At 50.7% G+C, this 22,751-nt stretch overlaps 1 protein-coding gene across 2 annotated transcripts in view; it reads left to right on the top strand.

Moving 5' to 3' along the window:
- The window catches only part of ZNF536 (zinc finger protein 536), a 306,291-nt gene that overhangs the window by 58,384 nt on the left and 225,156 nt on the right, over positions 1 to 22,751 (top strand). For both annotated transcript variants that reach the window (XM_059904661.1, XM_059904662.1), the window contains exon 2: positions 17,981 to 20,152. In XM_059904661.1, the coding sequence (XP_059760644.1) occupies positions 17,983 to 20,152 (2,170 nt within the window). In that variant the 5' untranslated portion in view covers positions 17,981 to 17,982. The remainder of the gene's footprint in view (positions 1 to 17,980; positions 20,153 to 22,751) is intronic.

Here is a 22,751-nt window from a genome sequence, read left to right as displayed (position 1 = left end):
AAAGCGTCGGGAAGGGATATGTGGTGCCTGCAATTGGGACACGGCTGAAAGCCCTTTTAAGCTGTTTTCATTTTATTTATTTTCTGAAACAGGTGAGCAGACCCTGAGCTACTGGAGAGTTTAGGATTTTAGGAAACAGAGCTCTGAGGAAAAACCCCTGAAGACAGACACATTGATCCCAGAGGTTTAAAATGGATCCAAGCCTCAGGAAAGTGCACCAGAAAGATCCCTGAGAGAGCAGCCCCTCTCCTCATTAGGACTATTAGTTTTCCTAGAAAGGACTAAGGATGCCTGGTAAACCTAAGGGCCCTATTGCCAGAGAGGTTTACTAGATGTCAAGCAATATGATGGATTCTGATTTTTTCCCCCCTCACCTTTCTCTGAATTCTCTTGACACCTCCTTGTATGACACTTGGGGCAAGTATCCCTTGGGACACTTACTGTACTCTTCCTGCTCTCAGTTCGGTAGCAGGCCAAGACTCTGTTCTCTTCTAGAGGAGACTTGTCCAGGCTCATCTCCACAGTCCTCATATTACCTAACACATGAAAGATGCTCATTCACTCCATCCATCCATCCATTCATCTACTCATCCTTCTATCCATCCACCCAAACATCCGTCCATCCTTCTATCCATCCATCCATCCACCCAAACATCCATCCATTATTCCATCCTCCATCCATCCATTCATCCATGTTTTTGTCCTTCCATCCACTCAATAAATATTTATTAAGAGTACTCTGTATATTTCACAGTAAAAAGTTAAACAAAAAAAAGGTCTTCTGGGTGCCCCCAGCACTCAGGTGGGCATCAGGGATATAGCAATAACTGCAGAAGACATTGCTTCTACCCTTACAGAGTTTATGTCTAATGGGGGAGGTAGAAATTGAACCAGTGGCGGTTCTGTGCCAGGTTAAATGAATGAACGAGTGAACAAGTGGATCTGGAAATCCCTTTTCTCTCTCACTGCTGGGCATTGGGGCTTGTGGAGTCGAGGGATGCTGGGGGTGAACAAGCAGTTTCGTCGATCAGAGGTTGCACACGCGGGTCCCTGGCCAGCTGGGTCTCCTGGAGTGAGATGACAGGCGCTGCAGGGCCTGCTCACCTGTCCCCAGCCACCGAGGGCTTGCCCAGCCTGTGTGAAGGGTACGCAGGGGCAGGGCTCCCTCCCGGGGGCTCCAGCAGCAGCGAGGCTGGCAGCCACAGCAGCTGTGGCAGGGCACGGGGCAGGGGAGTGGTCGCTGCAAAGGGCGGCGGGGAGGTGGGGGCAGGTGGGCGGGCAGACAAGCAGTAACGTGACGGATTCCAGGGGAGGCCAGGCGCTGGTGGTGTCGGACTCCCTGCCAGCCAACTGAGTGTGGCCTCTGGAAGCCAGACACGGCGGGGCAAGTTTCCCAGGGCCTGGGCAACACATTCTTCACCCAGGCCCATGTGCTTTGCCAGGGGCCTGGGCTGCCTCCTTGCTTGCTTGAGTACACGCTGGGAGTGGGGAAGGCCGGCTCCTGGTGGCCACCCTGAGGCTTAGCTAATGCCAGCCCAGGGACACTGTCTTCAGGCCGCAGGGATGGCTGGAGACGAGGCCTGGCCGCAGCTCATTTTCATTCTCCCTTTACTACTCCGCCTGCTCCGGGGTGCCCCGTTTCAGACCCCCCGTGTCCGGATGCCCTTGCGTCCCTGACATGCATGCGATGGGCTGCAGAGGGGCCTGCGCTTGGAGCAGGAGCGCTGGGCGGGAGCCTGGCCCCTCTGTGGCTCTCTGTACAGTGAAGAGGAGGCCAGGAGTCCTCACAGCGCAGGGTGGGCAGGGTGGGCAGGAGGAATGGTGGGTGAGGGGGCGCTTTGTAAACCACAAAACATGGAGTACTCTAGGGCGTCACTTTCCTTCATCAGCCGGTAGACATCTTTACTGAGCACTTTACAGTCGGCTGAGCGCTCAGAGTTCTGCCCTATTACAGGGCAGCTTTGGGGTCTAAGGAAGTTGGGGGGCATCCCTGGGAAAGTGACATTTGGCTGTGGATCTGAAGAAAAGGTTACCCAAGGTGCGGATGGAGAGAAGAGGATTGATACAGAAGGAAGAGCATGTGCAAAGGAGCTCTGCTGAGAGAGAGCCTATTAAATCCACGCAAACCTTCTGAAGACTTCTGGACTATCGTGAATAAACAGATAAAATCACTTTTCCTTGAAGCAAATAAGAAAAGCCCTATGGGAAAGACCCAGTGGTGGAATTCCAGATCCCTCAGCAAATGGCAAGGAGATGGTTGGGCAGGGTGAGAAACGCATTCTTGGTGCCCACTGTGGAGGCTTAATCTGTATCCAGGGCACACAGGAGAAGGCTCAGTTTTCCTCTTCCCTTCACACCAGACACTTCTACAAGAACCCAAGCCAGTGTGTGGCTCAGGACTCCGGGGTGTGAGTGGAGCCTCCTGGACCTGGCTGGTCTAGATTTGAATGAACTCAGTGGAAGAGAGCAAAGATGGGAATGAATTGTCATGATCCTGGGCAGGAGGAGACTGGATGAGCAGAATAGAAGCTGAGCGGTGTGGGGGGTGGGGGTGGGGGGTCTGGAAGAGAGGATGGAGTTTTTATCAGCCAAAACTCCTTTGGTTTCACGTGAGAGGAAATCCAACCCTAACCAGCTTAAAGCACCAGGAGGTGTAACTGCAAAGTATGTAAATGGTTCAACTTCAGGTGTCATTCAATCCAGGAGCTCAAATTATGTCACTTAGCAGCTGACTTCTCTCCTCTGCCTCCTTCCTGGCCTTGTCCCAGGGTGCTACAACCCCACCTCCAGCAGCTTCAGACTCTTGGTAGCAAAATGGCTGCCCAAGCTCCAGACCTCGTTGGAGTGTGTCTGAAGTGCCTGTAGCTCACTAACAAGCCCTAGCTCTCACTCTCATTGGCTTGAATTAGGTCCTGTGCTGAGCCTTGAACCTATCACCAAGGCCAGGGTTTGGAATATTCTGATTCGCTCACATGAATCCCACAATCAGGATCTGAGGGTTGGCTACATCCCACCCAAACCCCAGGACGGAGGAGGAAGAGAGGGCTTCGCTCATGCAGGGAGAGTGGTGGGTGTGGGTGGAGAGAGATGAGTGTCCATCCGAGTGTCTGCATTTGGTGGAGGAGTCTGCACCAGGTTAACTCTGCTCCCCAGTGGTATGGGCAGGAAACCGTCCCCATGAGTGTGCAGATGTCCCTGATCCCAATAAAAGTCCTGAGCATGGGAGTGGTATTTATGGGAAGCCCCTTCCCAGATAGAGGGCTGGCTTCAGTGCCAGGTCCCCCGCCTAGCAGAGCTGTGGTGGCGGGAGCTGGTAACACACCCAGCTGGGTGTGGCTGTGGGGACACCCCCTCCACAGGTGGTCTACCTCGGCAAGATCTTTGTCACACTCGAGGGAGCTACAAACAGGTAATGCTTGGCTTCCGCAGGCCTGTGTTATGAAGAGCTTGAGTTACAAAACGCTCTGGCTATTAAAAACCTGCTACTGACTTTAACGGCAATAAAATATCTGCTGTTTATGAGTAATTAGCCACTTCTGAAAAAGAGCTCTATTCCTTTAAATTTATGGGGTGCCTTGATTTATGCATTTCATGGGGGGATGTCATGTTACATCACATCAGCTTGATGTAATTTGATGCAAATCAAACACATGAACGAGTGAATGGAAACATTCTCTCCTGCCTCCTGAAGAGTGTTTCTAAATGGAAGTATTTTTGGGCCCCACTCCATCTTTGCTCTTCTTGCTTTCTCAGGAAAGACTTGGGGGGATCCTGAACTTCTTCAGTCCTGGGTGCACTGGCTGCAGCCTCTGACCGCCCTGCATGTGCCTCCTGGGAGGATCTCACATCCCTGAGGGTGGCAGAGACTCAGCAGCAGCTGGTTCATGAGCTTCACGCCGGGCTCCAGGCTAATAGACTTCCTTATTGTAAGGACCCCAAGGTGCATCAGTACACACAGGACATGATATAATCAAGAGTCTAATTTTATATTATCTGACTGGAGAAGGAATTATGAAAAAAAGAGAGATTGATGAGTTTGGGGTCTGGTGGAGGAAGCTATATTGTTGAAGTCTTTTGGTAGCTGCTGGCCCCCATTTGGCTGCTGAGGGGGTAGAGGCAAGGACATTCCAGAATTTGTTGGTTACACTATACATCTATTTAGTTGTGCATTATTTTTTCTTTCATCCACCCAGCCAGCCAGCCAACCAGCCAGCCAGCCAGCCAGCATTTACTTAGCTTCTACTAAATTTCTTGAGTGTTTAGGAGGTAACCAAGGGCAGTAAGATACAGACACATATCTACTAATTTGCTATGTAACTTTAGGGGGGGTCATCACCTATCTTCTGGCCTCAGTTTACCTATCTATAAAATGGGCACATCAGGCTGAGTGACCAGGAGCTAGATGATCTCTGAGGTTTCTCCAGCTTTGCCACCCTACCACTGTCTATGCATCTCTTCCCTCTAGAAGCCTGCCTGTGAAAAGAGAGAAGGGATGCACAAATCTCATTCATGGAGTGGAGATGTGCTCCCCAAGCAATCGAGGAGAAGGTTGAGGAGAGTGATGGGAAGTGAGATTGGATGGGGGCTGGAGTGGCCATTCAGTGGAAATCTTTGGCCTGGACTCTTATTTGTGGCACAGGGAAAACAGTGCTGTTTGATCTTTGCCTACTGCACTTAACTGGAGATAGCCCATGGGGTCAGGAGACAGCAGGTAGACACAGGCTGGCATCAGGCTTGGGTCCATGGTCCCCCAGTAAGTGGAGCTGGTTGGCTGGGTCCAGCTGTACCTGCTGTACACAAGCTGCTGCCCAGCAGACTCGGCTGCTTTCTAACAGGTTTCTCTGGGTAAAGCAGAAAGTGTGAGCTTCGTCTTCTCACGCCGAGGCCTTTTCTTGGGAAAGCACTTTCTAGAATGCTCGGCTTACTAGGCTGGCGTCCTTGAAGCCACAGGTGATGGTGTTCAAGACCCCGCATCACGGCTCTGGGGTTCTACCTTTGGAAGGGAAGCTGTGGTTGGAGCAAAGGCTGCTGCCCCTTCCTCCACTCTCCGCGTGGGCTGTGCCACGATTGCTATGGAGGGAGTTTCGGGTCCTCACAAGGCCTGGGCACAGCTTAACATAATTACTTTAAAACGGAACCTTGCTATTGTTTTGTGTCTTTCTGCTTTCTGGTCAGGAGTGATGTTTTTATGGTCATTAGCCAAATGCCATTTCCTCTGTGAATTGCCGGTTTCACATGCCTTTTGTCCAGATTTCAAATGGGGGTGTTCAACTTTTCCTCATTAACAGCAACAGTTTTAAAAAGGAGAAAGTGCTTGACTCCCATACAGGCCTTGGGAGCACCTGACTTCCGGGAGACTGCCCAGGACTGAGTGGCTCTAGGTGTGACGGAGGCCCGGCGATGTGGACGTGCAGATGGTAACTGAGGAGGTGGAAAAAGAGGCAGCAGCAGTAACCTTTATACAGTGCTCGCCCTGCGCCAGGCACTGCTTTAAGCACTGCAGGTAAATTACTGCGTTCAGTCCTTCTTCCTGCCCCGTATCACAGAGGCACGACTGAGGAGGTACCACCTTGGAGCTCGTGGGCCTCCAGTTCTTTTGGAATAAGACACAGCTCACCTTTGGCAGCGGCAGGCATGTTTCATGTCACACAGAGTCCCAGAAAAGAGACTCCTCTGGGACCCCAAAGATTTCACTAGCTGCCAGGCAGTTGACCGTGGTCGCTTCTAAATGCTATTTGCTGCTTGTTTAGATCCTACCTCCACACCAAGCTACTGAAGTTGAAGAATGCCCTGTGCCTTCCAAAAGCCTCTCCTTAGGAAATACCTCCGGTCCACCTGAGGTGAAGGTGAGGGAGACACTGGTGTCATGATCATGACGATAAAGTACAGCCTGTCCAGGGGGCTGGACCGACCACATGCTGATGGCCCTGAGCCCACACACTAATGGCATTTCCTCCCTTGTAAGAGGAGAAATGTTAATGTCTCCCCTGGTGTTCAGCATCAGTGAAGTTCAACTCCAGCCGTTCTCTGTGATTGGTGATGGTGCAGGTACAGGGCTTGGCTGGGAGGTCCTTTCCCTGTCAGGTGGGCCGCAGCAGCGTGAATTAGGACGCAGGAGGAGAGACAGTAGCTGAGGGTAGTGGCCAACCTGGCCGCCTCCTTGGTTGACACATGGGAAGCTGTGACTCCGAGAGGGGCCAGGGCCCGCCAGTTCAGGAGCTGTCTGGGCTGGGATGCAGGTGTGGTTCCAGGCAGTGGAGGGGGTGGAGGCCCTGTCCTAACAGGCAGGATGGGCTGTTGTCTGGGGTGCCCAGCCCTGCTGCATGGCAGGTGCCCGCTGGGAGAGCAGGCCGGTTCCCCTGCCCTGGGGGAGTCATCCACACGCCCACCCCCCCCCAGGCCTGCTGTGTGAGCACTGTTCTAGGCGTGGGAAGGCTGCTCCGGGAGGTGCATGTTGCCGAGAGGGGGCATTCTGTTCTGCTCTAGTTGGCCCCTCACTCCTAACTGTGGGGTGATGGGATCTTGGGGTTGGGGAGAGAGGTGTCAGCAGAGGTTCAGAGTGGAGGAGGCCCAGGGAAGGAGTGGCAGTGACCTCCAGACAATAGTCCTGCCTCGAGGGAGATGTGGTCGTTGCCTTCAGAAGCCTCCTGGTCTCCTGACCCTTTTGTGAGTGAACAGTACCCAGATGTTATCACGATCTCTGCGGCTGATGTTTTGGGTCCATCTGCCCTTTTGATGGTGAACAGTCTGAGCCTTCTCTGCAGAGCCTGGCACAGTACCTGGCATACAGTGGGTAGTCGGGAAGTGCTGATGAATGAATGAATGGATGGATGAATATTTGCATGAGCAGGTATGAATATACTGAAGAGGCAGAGCAGTCAGAAGGAATGTGGGTTTACAGAGGGCAGGATAAGGGGCCTGGAGTCCATTCAGCCAGAATCTGTAGGTGCATGTTATGTGCAGAGCCTTCGGTTTGGGTCAGATATGGTCCCTGGAGGTCCCAGACAGGGTGGGGGGGGTGAGACAGGGACCCAGATAATCCACCATGAGACGGAGTGGGACGTCCGTGCTTCATGGATGTTGTGAAGGATAGGGGTGGCTGCATGGACAGTGACATTTGACATAAAGCTTCATGGAGCAAACTTCTCACCTGGCTTGTGCCCTGAGGAGCGGAGAGTGTGGACTGCCCTGGCAGCCCAGGGGTGGCCTGTGGTCTCTTTCTCCCCTGGGTCCCCTTCCCTCCTCAAGGAGATATGCTGTGCACCAGGCCCGCAGCATTTGTTGCTTGGTCTGTTCATTTGTTCGTTCATTCATTTATACATTTGGCAAATATTTATTGAGTGCATTCATTCATTTTCTAATTCAATCATTTATACATTTGGCAAATATTTATTGAGTGCATCCTCTGTGCCTGGCTCTGTGCCAGCACTGGGGACACCCCATGAAGCTGATGGTCACGGTCCCCACCCTCATGGAACTTCTGGTCAAGTATACAAACAGAGCCAACCCAGTGTGAAAGCCACTGTGGGGGGAAGGAGTCAACCAGGAGGAGCCCTATGGAGGCAAGACACAAGGGTTCTGCCCAGGGCCTGGGGCATCAAGGAGGGCCTCTTGGGCGAGGTGGCATTTAATCTACCAGCAGAGGACAGGGCACAGGGAACAAGTGGAGACTGCAGGGGGAGAGTACCAGACAGAGGGAATGAGATGCACAAAAGGGCGGCAAGGCCGCTCATCTGCTTGCCTGGCAAAGGGAGTCCTCTCTCCCGGTTCTGACAGGTTTGCACAAGAGCTGGCAGAGGATGCTCCCTCCTTAAGTGTGAACTGTTGGAAATTCATGTCTGTCCCTGGAGTCCATCTGCACATGGTGGTGACACCCATTGCTGGGACAGCAGCCCGGCCCCACCAGTACGTGTTCTTGCCCCCTTGGTCAGAAGCTCATGGGCCAGCCTTCCCTCCTCTCCCAGGAGTCTGGCCCAGCAGAGGCCAGGCCAGGCCAGCCTGGTGACCTGCACAGGAGCTGGAGATGCTGAACTGGGGATTCGAAAGGCCACGAAGAACTGAGGCCCTGGCTCGGCCCTGGCTGGGCCCCATCTACTGGCTTGAGCCCCGTAGTTGCAGGCAGCAGAGGCCCCACTGGTGCACCTGGATTTTTGCTCAGTAATGATTGTGTGTATTTAGGAGTTGATGTGTGTCTGAGCTTATGTCTTCGACAGGTGCCCCTGTGAACAAACCTCCCTGGGCCGGCTTCTATGAATGTTTCAGTCAGGCCCTCTTTGATCACTCTTGCATATGTGCATTCTACATTATATTTAGTTTTGCACTGAATCAAATCTGAGGCTTCTGTGAAATGAAAATAAACTGTTCGATACGATATCATAGTCCAGAAGGGCTCAGACTTAAACGGCTTTAATCAGGGGTGAAAGGGCGGTGAGCTGTAGCTGAGCGCTCTGCCCTCTGCGGGGCGTCCTGTGGGTCTAGGTCCCCTGTTTTGTTCTAGGGCAGCAGCTCTGTGCTGAGGCTGAGCAGGGAGCCAAGGCAGGTTAATAGGGGATTAAATATCTAACTTCCTGTCATGACAAAGTCTGTTTAAAAAGGAAAAGAGAAAGCCAGCGAGAGAGAAATAATCAATACCCTTCATGACAACTGCTGGTATCTTTCTCAGTTTTGTGATATCATTTTAAAGGTAGGGCAGTCACTAAAAGCTTATATATATAGTTTTTGTTGCTTTCCCTGATGGGGTGGACACAGTTCAGATAAATCAGTTACAGCAGATTAGGGGATCATTTCCTTCCCAAATCATCCTATCTGGGAGAAATGGAAACACCACTTGATGGCTTGGATTCTAGGGGGGAGAGGCCTGGGCTATGGCTCACAAAATGATGTCCATTTTTGTGATACTCTGGGCCACCTTCCTCCCCTACACTGTGATCATCAGAAGCTTAGAGAACAGCTTTTGGTAGGACTGGGTCCTCCAGGAGCTACAGACAGGGGGCTGATAAGATGCCTGCTCTCACAAAGCCCCAGCACAAGAGGAGAGGAAACGTGACCTCTGATAGCCATGCAATAAGGCACCACGAATGTCTTAACAAGTTCCAGAGGAACTGCATGGGAGCTCTGGGGACTGAGTGATCACCTCCAGCCTGGAGCAAATCCAGGAAGGCTTCCTGGAGCAGGCAACACCAGGAAGGAGCATGGAGGGTAGATCTGGGCTGCCACCTTTGGAGAGGCTGGGGTGGGCTGCCAGGATTTGTGGAGTGTTCCTTCTTCCACTTTTTTGCCGTTACAAAGAGGAAGAGGGGAGACCAATGCCTTCTTCCAAACTCTAAGTACCCTCTTCCGTTTCATGCATGGGGAACCCTCCTCACCGTTTGGTTTGTGAGGCCCTCACATGTTTGGTTTGTGGTCCAGGAGTTTACTTTCACTCTATTTTTCTCCACCTCCTCTGATCCACATTCCGTAGAAAACTGCTCATGTGTCACAGCAGCGCTGTGAGGCATACGTGCTATGTGACAGCTCCAGTGGGGGCTTCTTGAGCCCCTGTTTCGCCCCAAATATTAACTCCATGCTCCACAGATTGACATTCAAGTCAATCTTGACTTGGCCACACCTTCTCCCATCTTCCCCTGGAGCATTCTATGCTGAGTCCCCATTTTGCACAAGCTGACCCCTCTGTCCCACACACCCTTCCTCCTCTTCTCTGCCTTGTTCCAGGCTCTTTCCAGCCATTATCCTCACTGGTCTTCCTTCCCTTCTCTCCCCTGCACCCAGCCTCACAGCACGTTGTAGAGTCCTCCGTTTCAGCACTGGATTCTGCCTGGTCTCTGGTCTCCCTGCGTCCATCTATTTCCCTTCCCTGAGTCAGCTTCAAAGGCAAGGACCTGGTCTTGCTTGTATATCTCTAGATCGGCCATACTTCTTGCCAGATGTAGGCATTAAAAAGTGTTATTGAATGATGTGAGGCCCACTTTACAGATGCACCAAGAAAGTTGGCAATGAATGAGTTTTTATTAACCACTTTTATGTGCCTTGGTTGTGCCTTGGTTATGTCCTTCAGCTCAGCGTTTACTCCACTGAAGGTCCTTTCTGGATCTCGAAGGCTGCTGTGGTCGGCTTCTGAGAAAGTTTACGGCACAGGGTATATTCCTCTGTAATTTAAATGCCATGTTCCCTCTCCTACAAACCCATTTGCCTTCTCAAAATCCTGTGAAGCGTGTAGGACAGTTAATGCCAGTCCATTTTAGAGAAAAAGAAACTGAAGCTCAGGCAGGTGCCCAAGGCCAAACAGATGTCAGTGGAAGAGACAGCAATTGGATGCACATTAGTGGTCGTTCCAGTGCCTTCTCTCCTCTTACTCCAGTCTAGTTGGGGGAATAACCCACCTGACACAGGACAGGAGCATGTGGAATAAAATATCCGCCCCTATGGATGTTAAGAAAACAAGATGATATAACTAAATGTTTCTGTGACCCTCCCCCCAGCCAGCGATTGAGAGACACGGCATTTCTAGCCCCCCAGTGCCCTCTGGCACCCACTCCATCATGCCAGCCCCCGGGGGTGCTTTCTCTGGACTGTACTGTCTGTTTCCACTTCCAGACAAACAAGGTTGTGAGGGCTGTGGCTCCTTGGCTTCCTTTGAGCTTTCCCATAAGCTGAAGCTTCCTTTGTCTCCACACGTTTTGCAAATGAAGGAGGTGGCATCAGTCAGCATCCAGCCCAGCAAGGCTGAACATGGTGTGGGCATCACGGGGGCAGCCTTCCCCCTCAGCAGGTACTGCTTGGGCTCTGGGTCAGGCTTCCCAGCTATGTGACCTTGTGGGGCTTAAATATTCTGAGCCTCAGTTTCCTCATTTTTGGTATTGGACTAGTATGGTACCTACCATCCTAGGTTGTGTGAGGCTAAATTAGATGATGGCTGTGAAGTAAGTACCTAGCCCAGTGCTGGTGCACGATGCTGCCATGAAAAGGAGGAGGAAGGTGCTGAACATGAGGAAGATGATAAAGATGAGGATTCTGTGGCTGATGTAGGTGATGATGGTGGTGAGGGCTGCGGTGAAGACGGTGATGATGACAATTATTATTGTTATTATTATTATTATGTTTTTTTCGAGAGCTCACACTGCCTGACAAGTCCACAGTCTTAACAACTACCCCACATGAGGTTGTTCTAATTCCATCCCCTGTTTGCCTGGCTTTGTGTGAGGTAGGCAGATAGTGAGCCAGGAACTCAGACCAGAAGTCTGCTCTACCCTGAGAAGAGGACCAGGAGAACTCTTTGTGGATGTTTTCCTTTCCCATCTGATGTGCTCACTATCTGTCTTCAGTTCTGGGCCAGCTCCAACCTTTCCAAAAGCCAACATGTTGGAGAGACCTCTTTGCCTTTGAGAAGTCTGAAATCATCCAAAGTCTTCAAAGAGAGGATACTTTTTATTCTTTTTTCTTCTTTTAAGTCCTCCAACTCATGTCCCAACAATACGGAAGCTGCCTGGGGTTCGGGGGACCATGTGCAAAGCCAGCCCAGCTGAGTTCCACTCTCCTTTAGAGGCAGAGGCCACTCTGACTTTTTGGCCAACATTCTACCCAAAAGGGAAGGTTGGGGAGTTTGACCATACTCTCCAACTTGACTCTCCCGGTTACACAGTTGCCATACTCTGCAGCTCTATTTGAATATCATATTTTCATTAATAAATTCAGCAAGGATTTAACTGTTTCTGGCCCTGTCTCATAGCGTTGTCTACACATCAGTCAAAACGGAACAGGTCACCCGTGCTGCCCTCCTGTTTATCTATTAATCATCTGGTAAATAAACCACTCAGTATCCTGCCCACTTCAGTAATGTTTGTGATGTAATTTGTTTGGATGCCCAAATGTCACCAGCGTTGATTGTAAGATATGAAAAAATGTACTTGCTCAGCATAGGAAGCTCTAGGCCAAGATGTAAGCATGAAATCTCGGGTTTATTTTTGTAATAATGTTTACAGCTGTTTAATGACCCTGAAAAGGTTCAGTAGTGTGGTGTTCTGTATTTCAGAACAGGAGCATATTATGCTTATAACAACCTTGGTTAAGCAGTGTGAGCTACAACAATTGGAAAAATAGTATTTAATAAGAAGCCATTGTATTCTAAGTGAAGTTGTCTTAATTACTGCTTACCCTAAGTGTAAGAAAGCAAGGTGCGTTGTAGGGAAGGGCCAAGAGTCATTTGCTCCCCCAGGAAATAGGTCCACCTACTGCCAGAATTGCATTCTGTGATACGATTTTGGGGTAAAACCCACAGTGGTGTTTGCAGCCCTTGCTGTGAACCTAAGCCCCACCCCTTGCACAGCGACTAGGGGCTTTGGGGCTCCTGCAAGTTTTCTGAGGCAGCGCCTTTACCCTGTTGTTGAAAAAGGGAATATTTAGTTGTGCTTGGCTAGACAACAATATTTGATTTTTAAAAATCCAGTTGAAATGGTTATTTTGAAAGTCATTTTATTTCCTAACTATTCTTTTTCATGGTATAAGGATAAAACTCCTTCATGCAACTTACTGGCAAGATCTATATTTTTTGGGCTATTCATAAGATTACTTTTTTTTTCTGTGCTAGCAAAATGAAACTGTGTTTTTGTGTAAAATTTATTTAGACTCTTAGCAGCTGGCATTTCTGGTGTCCTGATAGTTTCAAATTTCATTTTGAGTGAAAGATACAATTAGGTTCTCTATTGGAAGAGTTAAGTGAAAACTTTTGTCATTGATATCACAGGAAATAGTCTTGAAGGCAGAAATGCAAAATCAAAATAACCATTAGCACCATCAAAGGCAGCTGAATGGCTCACTGTACCTGCAGTGATGGGGGTGAGGAGACAGAATGTATTTTGATAATGTGCATCCAATGGTGGGTTTCATAGGCTGAGAATACCCTCTTCATGAAATGTGAAATTGCACAGCTCAAGGAGAAACCCTCTAGCCTTCAGAAGCTTTCAGCTGGGGCCCCTGCCTGTGTTCAGAGGTAGGCCCACACATTTGCACGGTGAGGAATGCCATGGCGACCAGGACTCAGGCCCAAGCCTGGGTCTTCCTCAATACTGACAGTAGGGTTGACTGCCCCGGTGCCCCACGATGACCCTTGGCTCAGGAAAGATCAGGACTAGGGTGGGATGTGTAGTGTTTCTATGTTGGAGGGATGACGCACCAGATTTGACAGTTCACAGTGTCCCCTGTCCAGTCTCAGTAAGGACGTCCAGCTGCCTCTCCACAGTTTGGAAAATTACGTACGCATTAGTTCCTTCCATCAGTCAGCCGGGGCTTATTGATCTTCCTGCTATGCTTTGGGCTGGGGCCATGAGCTGAAGGCCGAGTGAGCTGTTCTCAGTGTTTAGTAGTTTGTTTACTTGCTTTTGATTGTGCTAAGGGTTTTCCTACCCAAGTGAGAGGGTCAGATGAGTTATTGTATAGGTTCCTCAGAAGGTCTCAGCTGCCCAATTGCCTTAAGCCCAGGGTCATGGCCCACCCTGTGCTGGCTCCTGGTTTCTTAAAGTGGGTCCTTCACCTGCTGGAATACAGGGTGATGGCTCCAGAGCCAGCGCTGGGGAATGAAGGATGGGTTGGGTACTTGGGATAAAGTGCTCCCAGGTATTAGTGACCATTCGGGGCAGTGCTGCGTGTGGGTATGCATGTCTGTCCCCTTTGTCAGGACAGGCGAGTGTCCTGTGGCAGGTGGCCCTGCCAGGGACACTGAAACACATTCACCGCAGGCCTGTGAGGAAGCAGCGTGGTCCCAAAGAGAAGGCGTTCTCCCTGTGCTTGCTCCGGGAGGGCTGGGGAAAAGGAGTAATGGCACCTTCCATCAGAACGCCGAGCCCCCCCGCAGGCAGCCCCACCTCCCAGCCCCTGAGCTCTTAGGGCTGCAGTTGGATCCAGTCCTTTAACAGTAGGACAAGTGATCCCTTAGTTTCCCAGAGTACACATTTGTATTCCTTGCTAGAGGAATTCCACTTAAGGAATTGCCGCCCCTTCCCCAACACGGTCATACTCCACACACACACACACACACACACACAAACACACCCCTCTATATACCTCGTGTGCAATGATTTCTTCTTTCTCTAAACTTTGGATTCAGTCTCTCTGGGGTCTTTTCATTGCTTCCCTGTTACTGGTGGCCTTGCCTGCACTGGCCCCTTGGACCCAGAGGCCCTTGAGGGCAGCTACATGGAAGGCCCCGGGCAAGTATTTACTGAATGACTGAGATAAGGGGTAAATGAATTCCAGAGGAATTAAGTGTCAAGCCTGGAGAAATTGGGGCCGACCCAGGTTTTGCGAGTCCCAAGCCGGGCCTGGGGCCAGCTCGTCCTGCCTCGGCTGCTTTGGCCCGGGGACAGCACACCAATTACCCCTTGCTCTTTCCAAGAACTCACACTCCCTTTCCTTGCTCTGAGTCTAGCAGCTGGCATTGGTTATGACTGACCCATGGCAGCACCTGCACCTACTCGTGGAATCACAGGGTGTCAGGTCTCACAGAGCTTCCTGGGATGATTGCCAGGCGTGGCCCTGCCTCACTGTGGGGCTCGGCACAGGCTTTACTGGGGCTCATTAGAGGGGCTGAGGGCCGTAATCCTCAGAGTATCTCCTGGTGAGCTGGCTAGCTCTGCTCAAATTCTGGGTTCCCCCACGGATCCCAGGATGGACGATCAAGTTCTGAAGGGGTTGATTGCTCTCTGTCTCCTAGTGCCAGCAGCTGGGCCATCAGAAGTGGTCCAAGCCCAGATGGCCACCGTGGGTACGTATAGTGAAAGAGCTGGCGTCGGGGCGTGGCTCTCCCTTAGCTGTTTCTGGACCCCCAGGTTCTGGGTGGGAGCCCAAGACCCTTCTGACTCTGACAGATTCAGACTGTTGGGTGTTCAAGGACTTCTGCAAAAGCTGAATTTGAATCCCATGAAGTTGGAGTGAAAATGGTTCTACTACAGGTTAGCCTTCTTTTACGGGCTGTGTTTATAGGGTCTGTTCACTCACTCATCCATTCAGTTAGAACGTCCTGAACGTACAATGAGCCAGCTCTGCTCTAGGCCCTGAGGCTTTATCTGTGACCAAGGCAGACATGAGCCTGCCCGCATGGAAGCAAAGCACATCTGTAAAAGAGTCAACAAGAAAACTGTGCCAGTGGTAAGTGCCATGAAGAAGAAAGTCAGGTGATGGTGTAGAGAGAGGCTGCGGGGATTAAGTTTTCTGTGACGAGGTGGACATGGAGGGCCTTTGTGAGAAGGGGATATGTGAGTTGAGACCTGCTTGGGGGGAAGGAGCCACCTGTGCCTTTGCACATTCTCGAACATGCTGAGTTCAACAATGGCACCTGAAGACCTGTGGCTTAAAGGGGGTTAAAAAAAGCTTTGTTGACTCTGAAAAAAAAATTTGGGGGCATAATAAAAGAATTCCCTCTCCAAACCTAACTTGAAAACACCCCATGTTCATTATTTGACAAGTTGAGCTGTTACCCGCACGGCGTGACTGGGTGGGGGGTGGTCTTCAACTTGATGCCGCTCATCCAACCTGATTTGCAGTCTTGCTGTATTGCACATTCAGCCTCCTCTCCCTCCTGCGGAACTGGCCTCAGCTCAGCAGCAGTAACCTGAAAATAGCCCATCTTCCTGGATTCACGTCTTCTGAGCTGGCCAACCGGGCAGCCTTTGGAAGTGGGCCATCCATGTTGGCTTTGGACTTTCCGAACTTCCCCAGAGCTCTTGGGTGGAATTCTGAGCTCTCCCAAGTGGCTTCAGGGTCATGGTCCATGTTTGCTCAGGAGAGGAGCCAGTGCAGCTGGATGGGGCTTGAAGGTGGAGAAGCAGCTCTAGACAGGGCCCTTCCAGGCCCCAGTCCTGCTCCGGCAATTTCTCACACTGGGCCCGCTCCTCCCCGCTGGTCAGCGCGCGCCGTGAGTGCTGGGGTCGCACGGTCTTGTTGTCAGCCAGTGCGTCTTCAGTGCCAAGGACAGGGCCTGGCACACACTGGAAACGCAGCAAGTTTGTTGAATGAATGTAAGAATCTCCATGAGAAATTACTCCTTTCTGACCAGGCTCCTCCAGAATGGTTTCTTTTTTTTTTTTTTTTTGAATGTAGACCAGAGACCAAAAGAAAAGATGGAAATTGGAAACATCCTTTTACTGCAAGTGACCGTGTGCCTGTATCTGTGTGTGAGTGTGTATAGTCGTTCAGGGACAGTCAGCCCTGCACCACGGTTGCAGTTTCTCTCCCTCCTGAAAATAAACATCATGTCTTTTTCTCCTCCTCTCTTGCAAGACAGACTCACAGCCTCTGTCTTCTTGCCAAGGAAGTCAGGTCTCCCATTGGAGACCCGCCATCCACGCATGGTCTGCCTGGCAGGAAGCCCAGCAGGCAGCAGACCCCACCGGGGCTGAATGTGCTTCCTCCACACTTGAGCTCTGTCCCCACAGGTCCCCCTGAGGAATCGCTTGGCCCAGCAGTCAGTCCTGGCTGGGGTTAAGCGGTACTCCTGGACCACCTGGCTGGCCAACGCATCTAAGCATTGGGATACAAAGGGGATGGATGTGCAATAACTGTTCCAGTGGCAGGAAACAAATTTGGACTCCTTGAAGTGGAAGGCAGATCTGGAAATAGAAGGAGCCCAGGCATGGATTCATTGCCTGTCAGAGTTGAGCTCCCCACATGCTCTGATGTGGAGGGAGCTGTTCCCTCTGCCCCACCCCCGAATGGCCTGGCTTCAGCCATTCTGCACAGGCTGGAGAGGGGCAGAGAGGACTATTAAAGCCAATTATGCAGACCAGCTTTGAGTGTTAGTGTTTAACAAACAGCTTTGAGTTCTAATTTTCTGCAAAACACATACTGCAGGTACAATTTGTACTCATTACTGTATATTGGGAAAGTTATTAAAAACACTCAAACTTGGTTGAGACTTCCTATGGCATCGTCCCTGGATTTTAATTGGTTTTTATCTAGTTCTATAAAAGATCTCTTTAAGCCCAATCACAGTGCCTGCCGCAGATATTATGCCAGTTGAAGGACAGGGAAAGCGCGCTCCGTGGTTGGTGTAAGTCTTTACCCCCTACCCAAATTTGAGCAGTCTCACCAATCCACTAAAATTCCATCACGAGATAATTTATACTTCTTTTGATGGGCACGGTTACCAAATGACAAAATAACTGTTTCGTAACATAAGGGTTAAATCTTAATCTCTGAGGTTTGTAAAGCTGCTACTCGCAGTCTCCTTAAAATTTAATATACCTCGTTAATGCTTCCTTGCAAACACTGAAGGATTTTTATGATTATAATCATGTGTTACAGCACCTAGTACTGTTTCTAAGCAGCATACTAATCAGCTTAATGAGATATTACTGCACTTTTTGTTGACTAAAGCAAAATCCCTTTTATTGTTCTAAAGCCTGTCCTTTACTTTATTTTTTCCCAAAACATTATCTTGTTTTATTATGTACCAGTAAATATCGTGCCATTGGGTTGGATTTTTTTTTTTTTTTGCCAAATCATAAAATAATCTCTTTCATCTCCGACTGGCGAACATATTGAATATAGTAACCAGAAACAAAAGTTCCAAGTGAGTCAGTTTGGTCTTGCAGTTAAAGCCATTCTGCTCTATGGCAAACTTTGAACTGAACCAACAGGTGCAGGTGCTACAAGGGGGGAGAGGAGGAAAAGTTTAACACGTAGACCCTTGATTTGTTATTAGGTGTTGAAAGTGGTAAAACATTAATAATTTAAATGTGAATGAATAATTGCAGTCTGTAAATAGAAAATACAAGGAAGACGATCTATCGCCAAAACAAATTGGAGGAGCAATGCCATATTGCATAATTGGCATTTAATAATTCATTTTTTTATTATTGTTTTTGACTATAATTCCTTAGCATTATTCTGTGTAGGTAAGGCATGAAATGCAAATTCCCCACCAGCTGATGCTGTTGATTCGCTGCGCCACGGCACCTGGCACAGATCTGAACTCTCTCTTTATTTTCAGGGATGGAAGAAGCCAGTCTGTGCCTTGGAGTGTCCTCGGCGGCGCCGGAAGCTGAGCCCCATCTGAGCAGCCCCGTCCTCAACGGCCAGTATGCCATGAGTCAGAAGTTGCACCAGATCACCTCCCAGCTCAGCCATGCTTTCCCCGAGCTGCATCCGCGGCCCAACCCAGAGGAGAAGACCCCGGTTCCCCTCGACGAGAAGGCCCACGTGCCCATGAGTGGCCAGCCCATGGGCAGTCAGATGGCGCTCCTGGCCAACCAGCTGGGCCGGGACGTGGACACCAGCCTCAATGGGCGGGTGGACCTGCAGCAGTTCCTCAACGGGCAGAACCTGGGCATCATGTCCCAGATGAGCGACATCGAGGACGACGCCCGCAAAAACCGCAAGTACCCGTGCCCTCTGTGCGGCAAGCGTTTCCGCTTCAACAGCATCCTCTCCCTGCACATGCGCACTCACACCGGCGAGAAGCCCTTCAAGTGCCCGTACTGCGACCACCGGGCGGCACAGAAAGGGAACCTCAAGATTCACCTGCGGACCCACAAGCTGGGCAACCTGGGGAAGGGGCGCGGGCGGGTGCGCGAGGAGAACCGCCTGCTGCACGAGCTGGAGGAGAGGGCCATCCTGCGGGACAAGCAGATGAAGAGCAGCCTGCTGCAGCCCCGGCCGGACTTGAAGCCCCTGCCGCACGCCCAGCAGACCCCGCTGGCCGCCTGCAACCTGGCCCTGCCCACCAACCACAGCGTGCCCGACGTGGCCAACCCGGTGCCCTCGCCCAAGCCGGCCAGTGTGCAGGAGGACTCGGCGACCCCAGCTGCTGGCTTCCGCTGCACCTTCTGCAAGGGCAAGTTCAAGAAGAGGGAGGAGCTGGACCGCCACATCCGCATCCTGCACAAGCCCTACAAGTGCACGCTGTGCGACTTCGCCGCCTCGCAGGAGGAGGAGCTCATCAGCCATGTGGAGAAGGCCCACATCACGGCTGAGTCGGCCCAGGGCCAGGGCCCCAACGGCGGCGGGGAGCAGTCGGCCAACGAGTTCCGCTGTGAGGTTTGCGGACAGGTGTTCAGCCAGGCGTGGTTCCTGAAGGGCCACATGCGGAAGCACAAAGACTCCTTCGAGCACTGCTGCCAGATCTGCGGCCGGCGCTTCAAAGAGCCCTGGTTCCTGAAGAACCACATGAAGGTCCACCTCAACAAGCTGTCAGTGAAGAACAAGTCCCCTAGCGACGCCGAGGTGCCTGTGCCCATGGGCGGCATGTCCCAAGAGGCCCATGCCAACCTGTACTCCAGGTACCTCTCCTGCCTGCAGAGCGGCTTCATGGCCGCCGACAAAGCCAGCCTGAGCGAGCCCAGCCAGCTTTACGGCAAAGGCGAGATGCCCATGAAGGAGAAGGAGGTTGTGGGGAAGCTGCTGACCCCCATCTCCAGCGTGGCCCACGGCGTCCCCGAGGGCGACAAGCACTCCCTCCTGGGATGCCTCAACCTCGTGCCACCATTGAAATCCAGCTGCATCGAGCGGTTGCAGGCAGCTGCGAAAGCTGCCGAGATGGACCCCGTGAACAGCTACCAGGCTTGGCAGCTCATGGCCAGGGGCATGGCCATGGAGCATGGCTTCTTGTCTAAAGAGCACCAGCTACAGCGCAACCACGAAGACACTTTGGCACACGCCGGAGTTCTGTTTGATAAGGAGAGGCGGGAGTACGTGTTAGTGGGGGCAGATGGCGCCAAGCAGAAAATGCCTGCTGATTCGGTTCACAGCACTAAAGCGGGCAGTCAGAGAGACCTGCCAAGTACGCTCGACCCTTTGGAAGGCAGTCGGGATTTTTTGTCACATGGGCTGCACCAGGCTCTCGAGTACAACCTGCAGGGTCCCGGGAGTCTGAAGGAGAAGCCCACCGAGTGCCCGGACTGCGGCCGAGTGTTCCGCACCTACCACCAGGTGGTCGTGCACTCCCGCGTCCACAAGCGGGACCGCAAGGGCGACGAGGACGGGCTGCACGGGGGCCCCGATGAGCGGCGCGGCTCGGGCAGTGACCAGGAGTCCCAGTCGGTGAGCCGCTCCACCACGCCCGGCTCCTCCAACGTCACTGAGGAGAGCGGGGTCGGAGGCGGGCTCTCGCAGACCGGGAGCGCCCAGGAGGACAGCCCACACCCCTCCTCGCCGTCCTCCTCAGGTAGGTTGCCAGGGGAGATGGGGAAGCAGCGGCTGGTGCAAGGGCCCTCCCTGCCCCGGGGCCTGGTTCTGCACCAGCCTCGGTGGGGAGGGGTCCTCGCTGCCCTTCAGAGTCAGCTCCGAGGTCACCGTGGCGTCTGGCTGTATGTGGACCTTGCCTGTCTGCCCTGCCTCAAGGGAAGGCTATCTTTTCAACTCTTTGACCTTCCCTTGAACACTGGCCACCAGGAAAGTAAACTGATCCTCCTCCCGTGTGGTGGAGATGGCCAGTTGTTACGTTTGCCAGCTGGGATAGCCTACCCTCCCCTGTGATTACCTGGCCCCATTTCATGCCCTGACCCCCGTCCACCGTCACCCCTGGAACCCGGGAGCTGCTGTCTGGCTCCATCCGTGGATGTGAATGTGTAAGTTCAGACCCTCACCGTCTCTCCCCCCAAGTATATGCCCATAATTCTGTCATTTGGGCCCCTCACTGCCTCTCCCTAGACCAAACCTGTCTCCGGCCCCCTTTCAAAAGTACAACTTGGCTCATCTGTCAGGTGCCTCTAACCTGAAGAACCACACCATTCTCCTCTGATGGTTTGGAGAAGCACAGAGGTTTGAAACACAGATGCGCGACTTCATGTCTTAAATTGTACTGTGTTACACGGGCGATACAGCTTTGGGGTCTAAAATAGCAAAGCAGAAAATCTGTCATCAAAATGTCTGTGAAATGCTGAAGCTTCCTGGCCCAGTTTGAGGGAAAAAAAAAAAAAAGAAAGAAAGAAAAAAAAAAAAAACTCACTAGCCTAAGACAGCTAAATTAAAATCACTACCTAACAGCAGGTAAGCTTGTTGCCTTCATCCATATTTCCAAAGCCCCTTACTAATGGATAGTAAATTGAAAGTTATATCTCTAGCCCTTTATAAAGAAAGCATCTCGCTAATACTGTAATCATTCTGCAGCCTAACAACAGAGGAAATCATGCCATAACAAATACCCTGTTACTAATGGCAACATTGATTTCTGCAATCAGCCATTAAGTCTAGAAAATGAAAGACAGTTTGAGGCACCTCAAGGCACTGCATTGCCCACTGTTAAAGATGTGGCAGCACACTGTTGAGGGTAATTTTTAAAAAGTTTTTTTTTCCCCTTTTCTTTTTTTTTCCCTTCTCAGTTTCAATAAATATTTCAGTATTAGAGGCAATTCACCACTACACTTATTAAGTAGATGCCAGCTTAGTTGTGTTGTTATTGTCATGCTTCAGTATACCCTTCTTCTAGGACAAAATTAGTATTAAAATAAAGTGTGAGCCTGGTGGCTTATTACAAACCAGTAAAGAATTGTTAAGACACATAAATCTGCACTGCACATTCCAAAGATTCCGATAGCACTTAATGCCGCTGCTTAAACACCCATGAAACACGCTGTCTCCACCTGGAGTCCTAGCCTTGTTTGCAGTTCACTTCAGTGAGACACTCTGAAAGAGTTTAATGAGGAACTCCAGCACCACGGAGGGCTAGGCCACACGGCCTGGAGTGACCACCGCCCAAAACTTGCAAGGGAAGGGTTTTCCAGTGTCACCGCCTGACGGCGGGGATTCTGAGATGGATCTTTGTGCACGAAGGCAGCAAAGTGCCAGGTGTCCTACTGTCAGGAGGGATTACTTCTGGCCTCCTGTGAGGAGGTCCCCTCTCCCTGCAGAGTGTCATCTCACGGTTTTTGGGATTTGGGACCTTTCTGGGGCAGAAAGCAGAGCGCATACTGGCTTTCCTAAGTTTTTGGAGTGACGTGGAGTTAACACTGACAGATTTTCCTCCCTCTCCCAGCCCTGCTGAAATGAAAAGGTCTCAGCAGAATATTCCGACACCAAATGTTCGGCTCTATTAATGACGTGTTTACCGTGTTTTTCTCACCTTCTGGCCAAGTGATAGCCTCATGCTATTCCTATCTCTGTTGTTTCCATATCTCTAAATACTCTGTTGAAAAAAGCCCATTTTGCCTAAAAGAACCAACCGGGCTTGGGACTCAAAGGAGAATTCTACTTGAGTTGTGGTTATCTTCTCACTTTTATTTCCCTCATTGAAGTATCGTACAATTGTGAATACTGATTCTTTCATTTCTGGTTGACTTCTTTGTTTTCTTCATATTCAAATTAGACACTTCCATAATTTTCTGACTAAGTAGGAAAATTGATGGCATACCAATATGCAGCCCAAATCAGCCGAATGCCTGGGCCATTCAGGTTTTCCTGGGATTAGGACCCTTAACCAAATCGGGTTAGTCTTCCCTCTTATTTCAACAAGTCTGACTTGTATAAAGTGTGATTAAAATAAGCATTTAAATAAAAATCTTGACACAATAGGTATTTTATTATTACCTGTTAGAGAGAAACCTGCAAGGTGAAGGGGAGAAAAAAAAAAAATCTTTAAGCCCTTAAGTAAAGAAAGAAGTACTTATTAAGGCTTCTATTAAGAAATAACTGCAAAAACACGGTTTTACAAATTTCTCAGACTGCATAACAATGTCTCAAAACTTAATTTGCATCACTTGATTCTTTTTTTGTTGAAAACTGGGTCAGTAGGGCCTGAGAAACTATTTTTTCAGATCTTAACCAAT

The sequence above is a fragment of the Balaenoptera ricei genome, chromosome 19, assembly GCF_028023285.1.
Source record: "Balaenoptera ricei isolate mBalRic1 chromosome 19, mBalRic1.hap2, whole genome shotgun sequence".
In the NCBI taxonomy this organism is placed as follows: domain Eukaryota; kingdom Metazoa; phylum Chordata; class Mammalia; order Artiodactyla; family Balaenopteridae; genus Balaenoptera; species Balaenoptera ricei.
The sequence above is the reverse complement of the archived record's forward strand: the minus strand, read 5'-3'. Positions and strand labels throughout refer to the sequence as shown.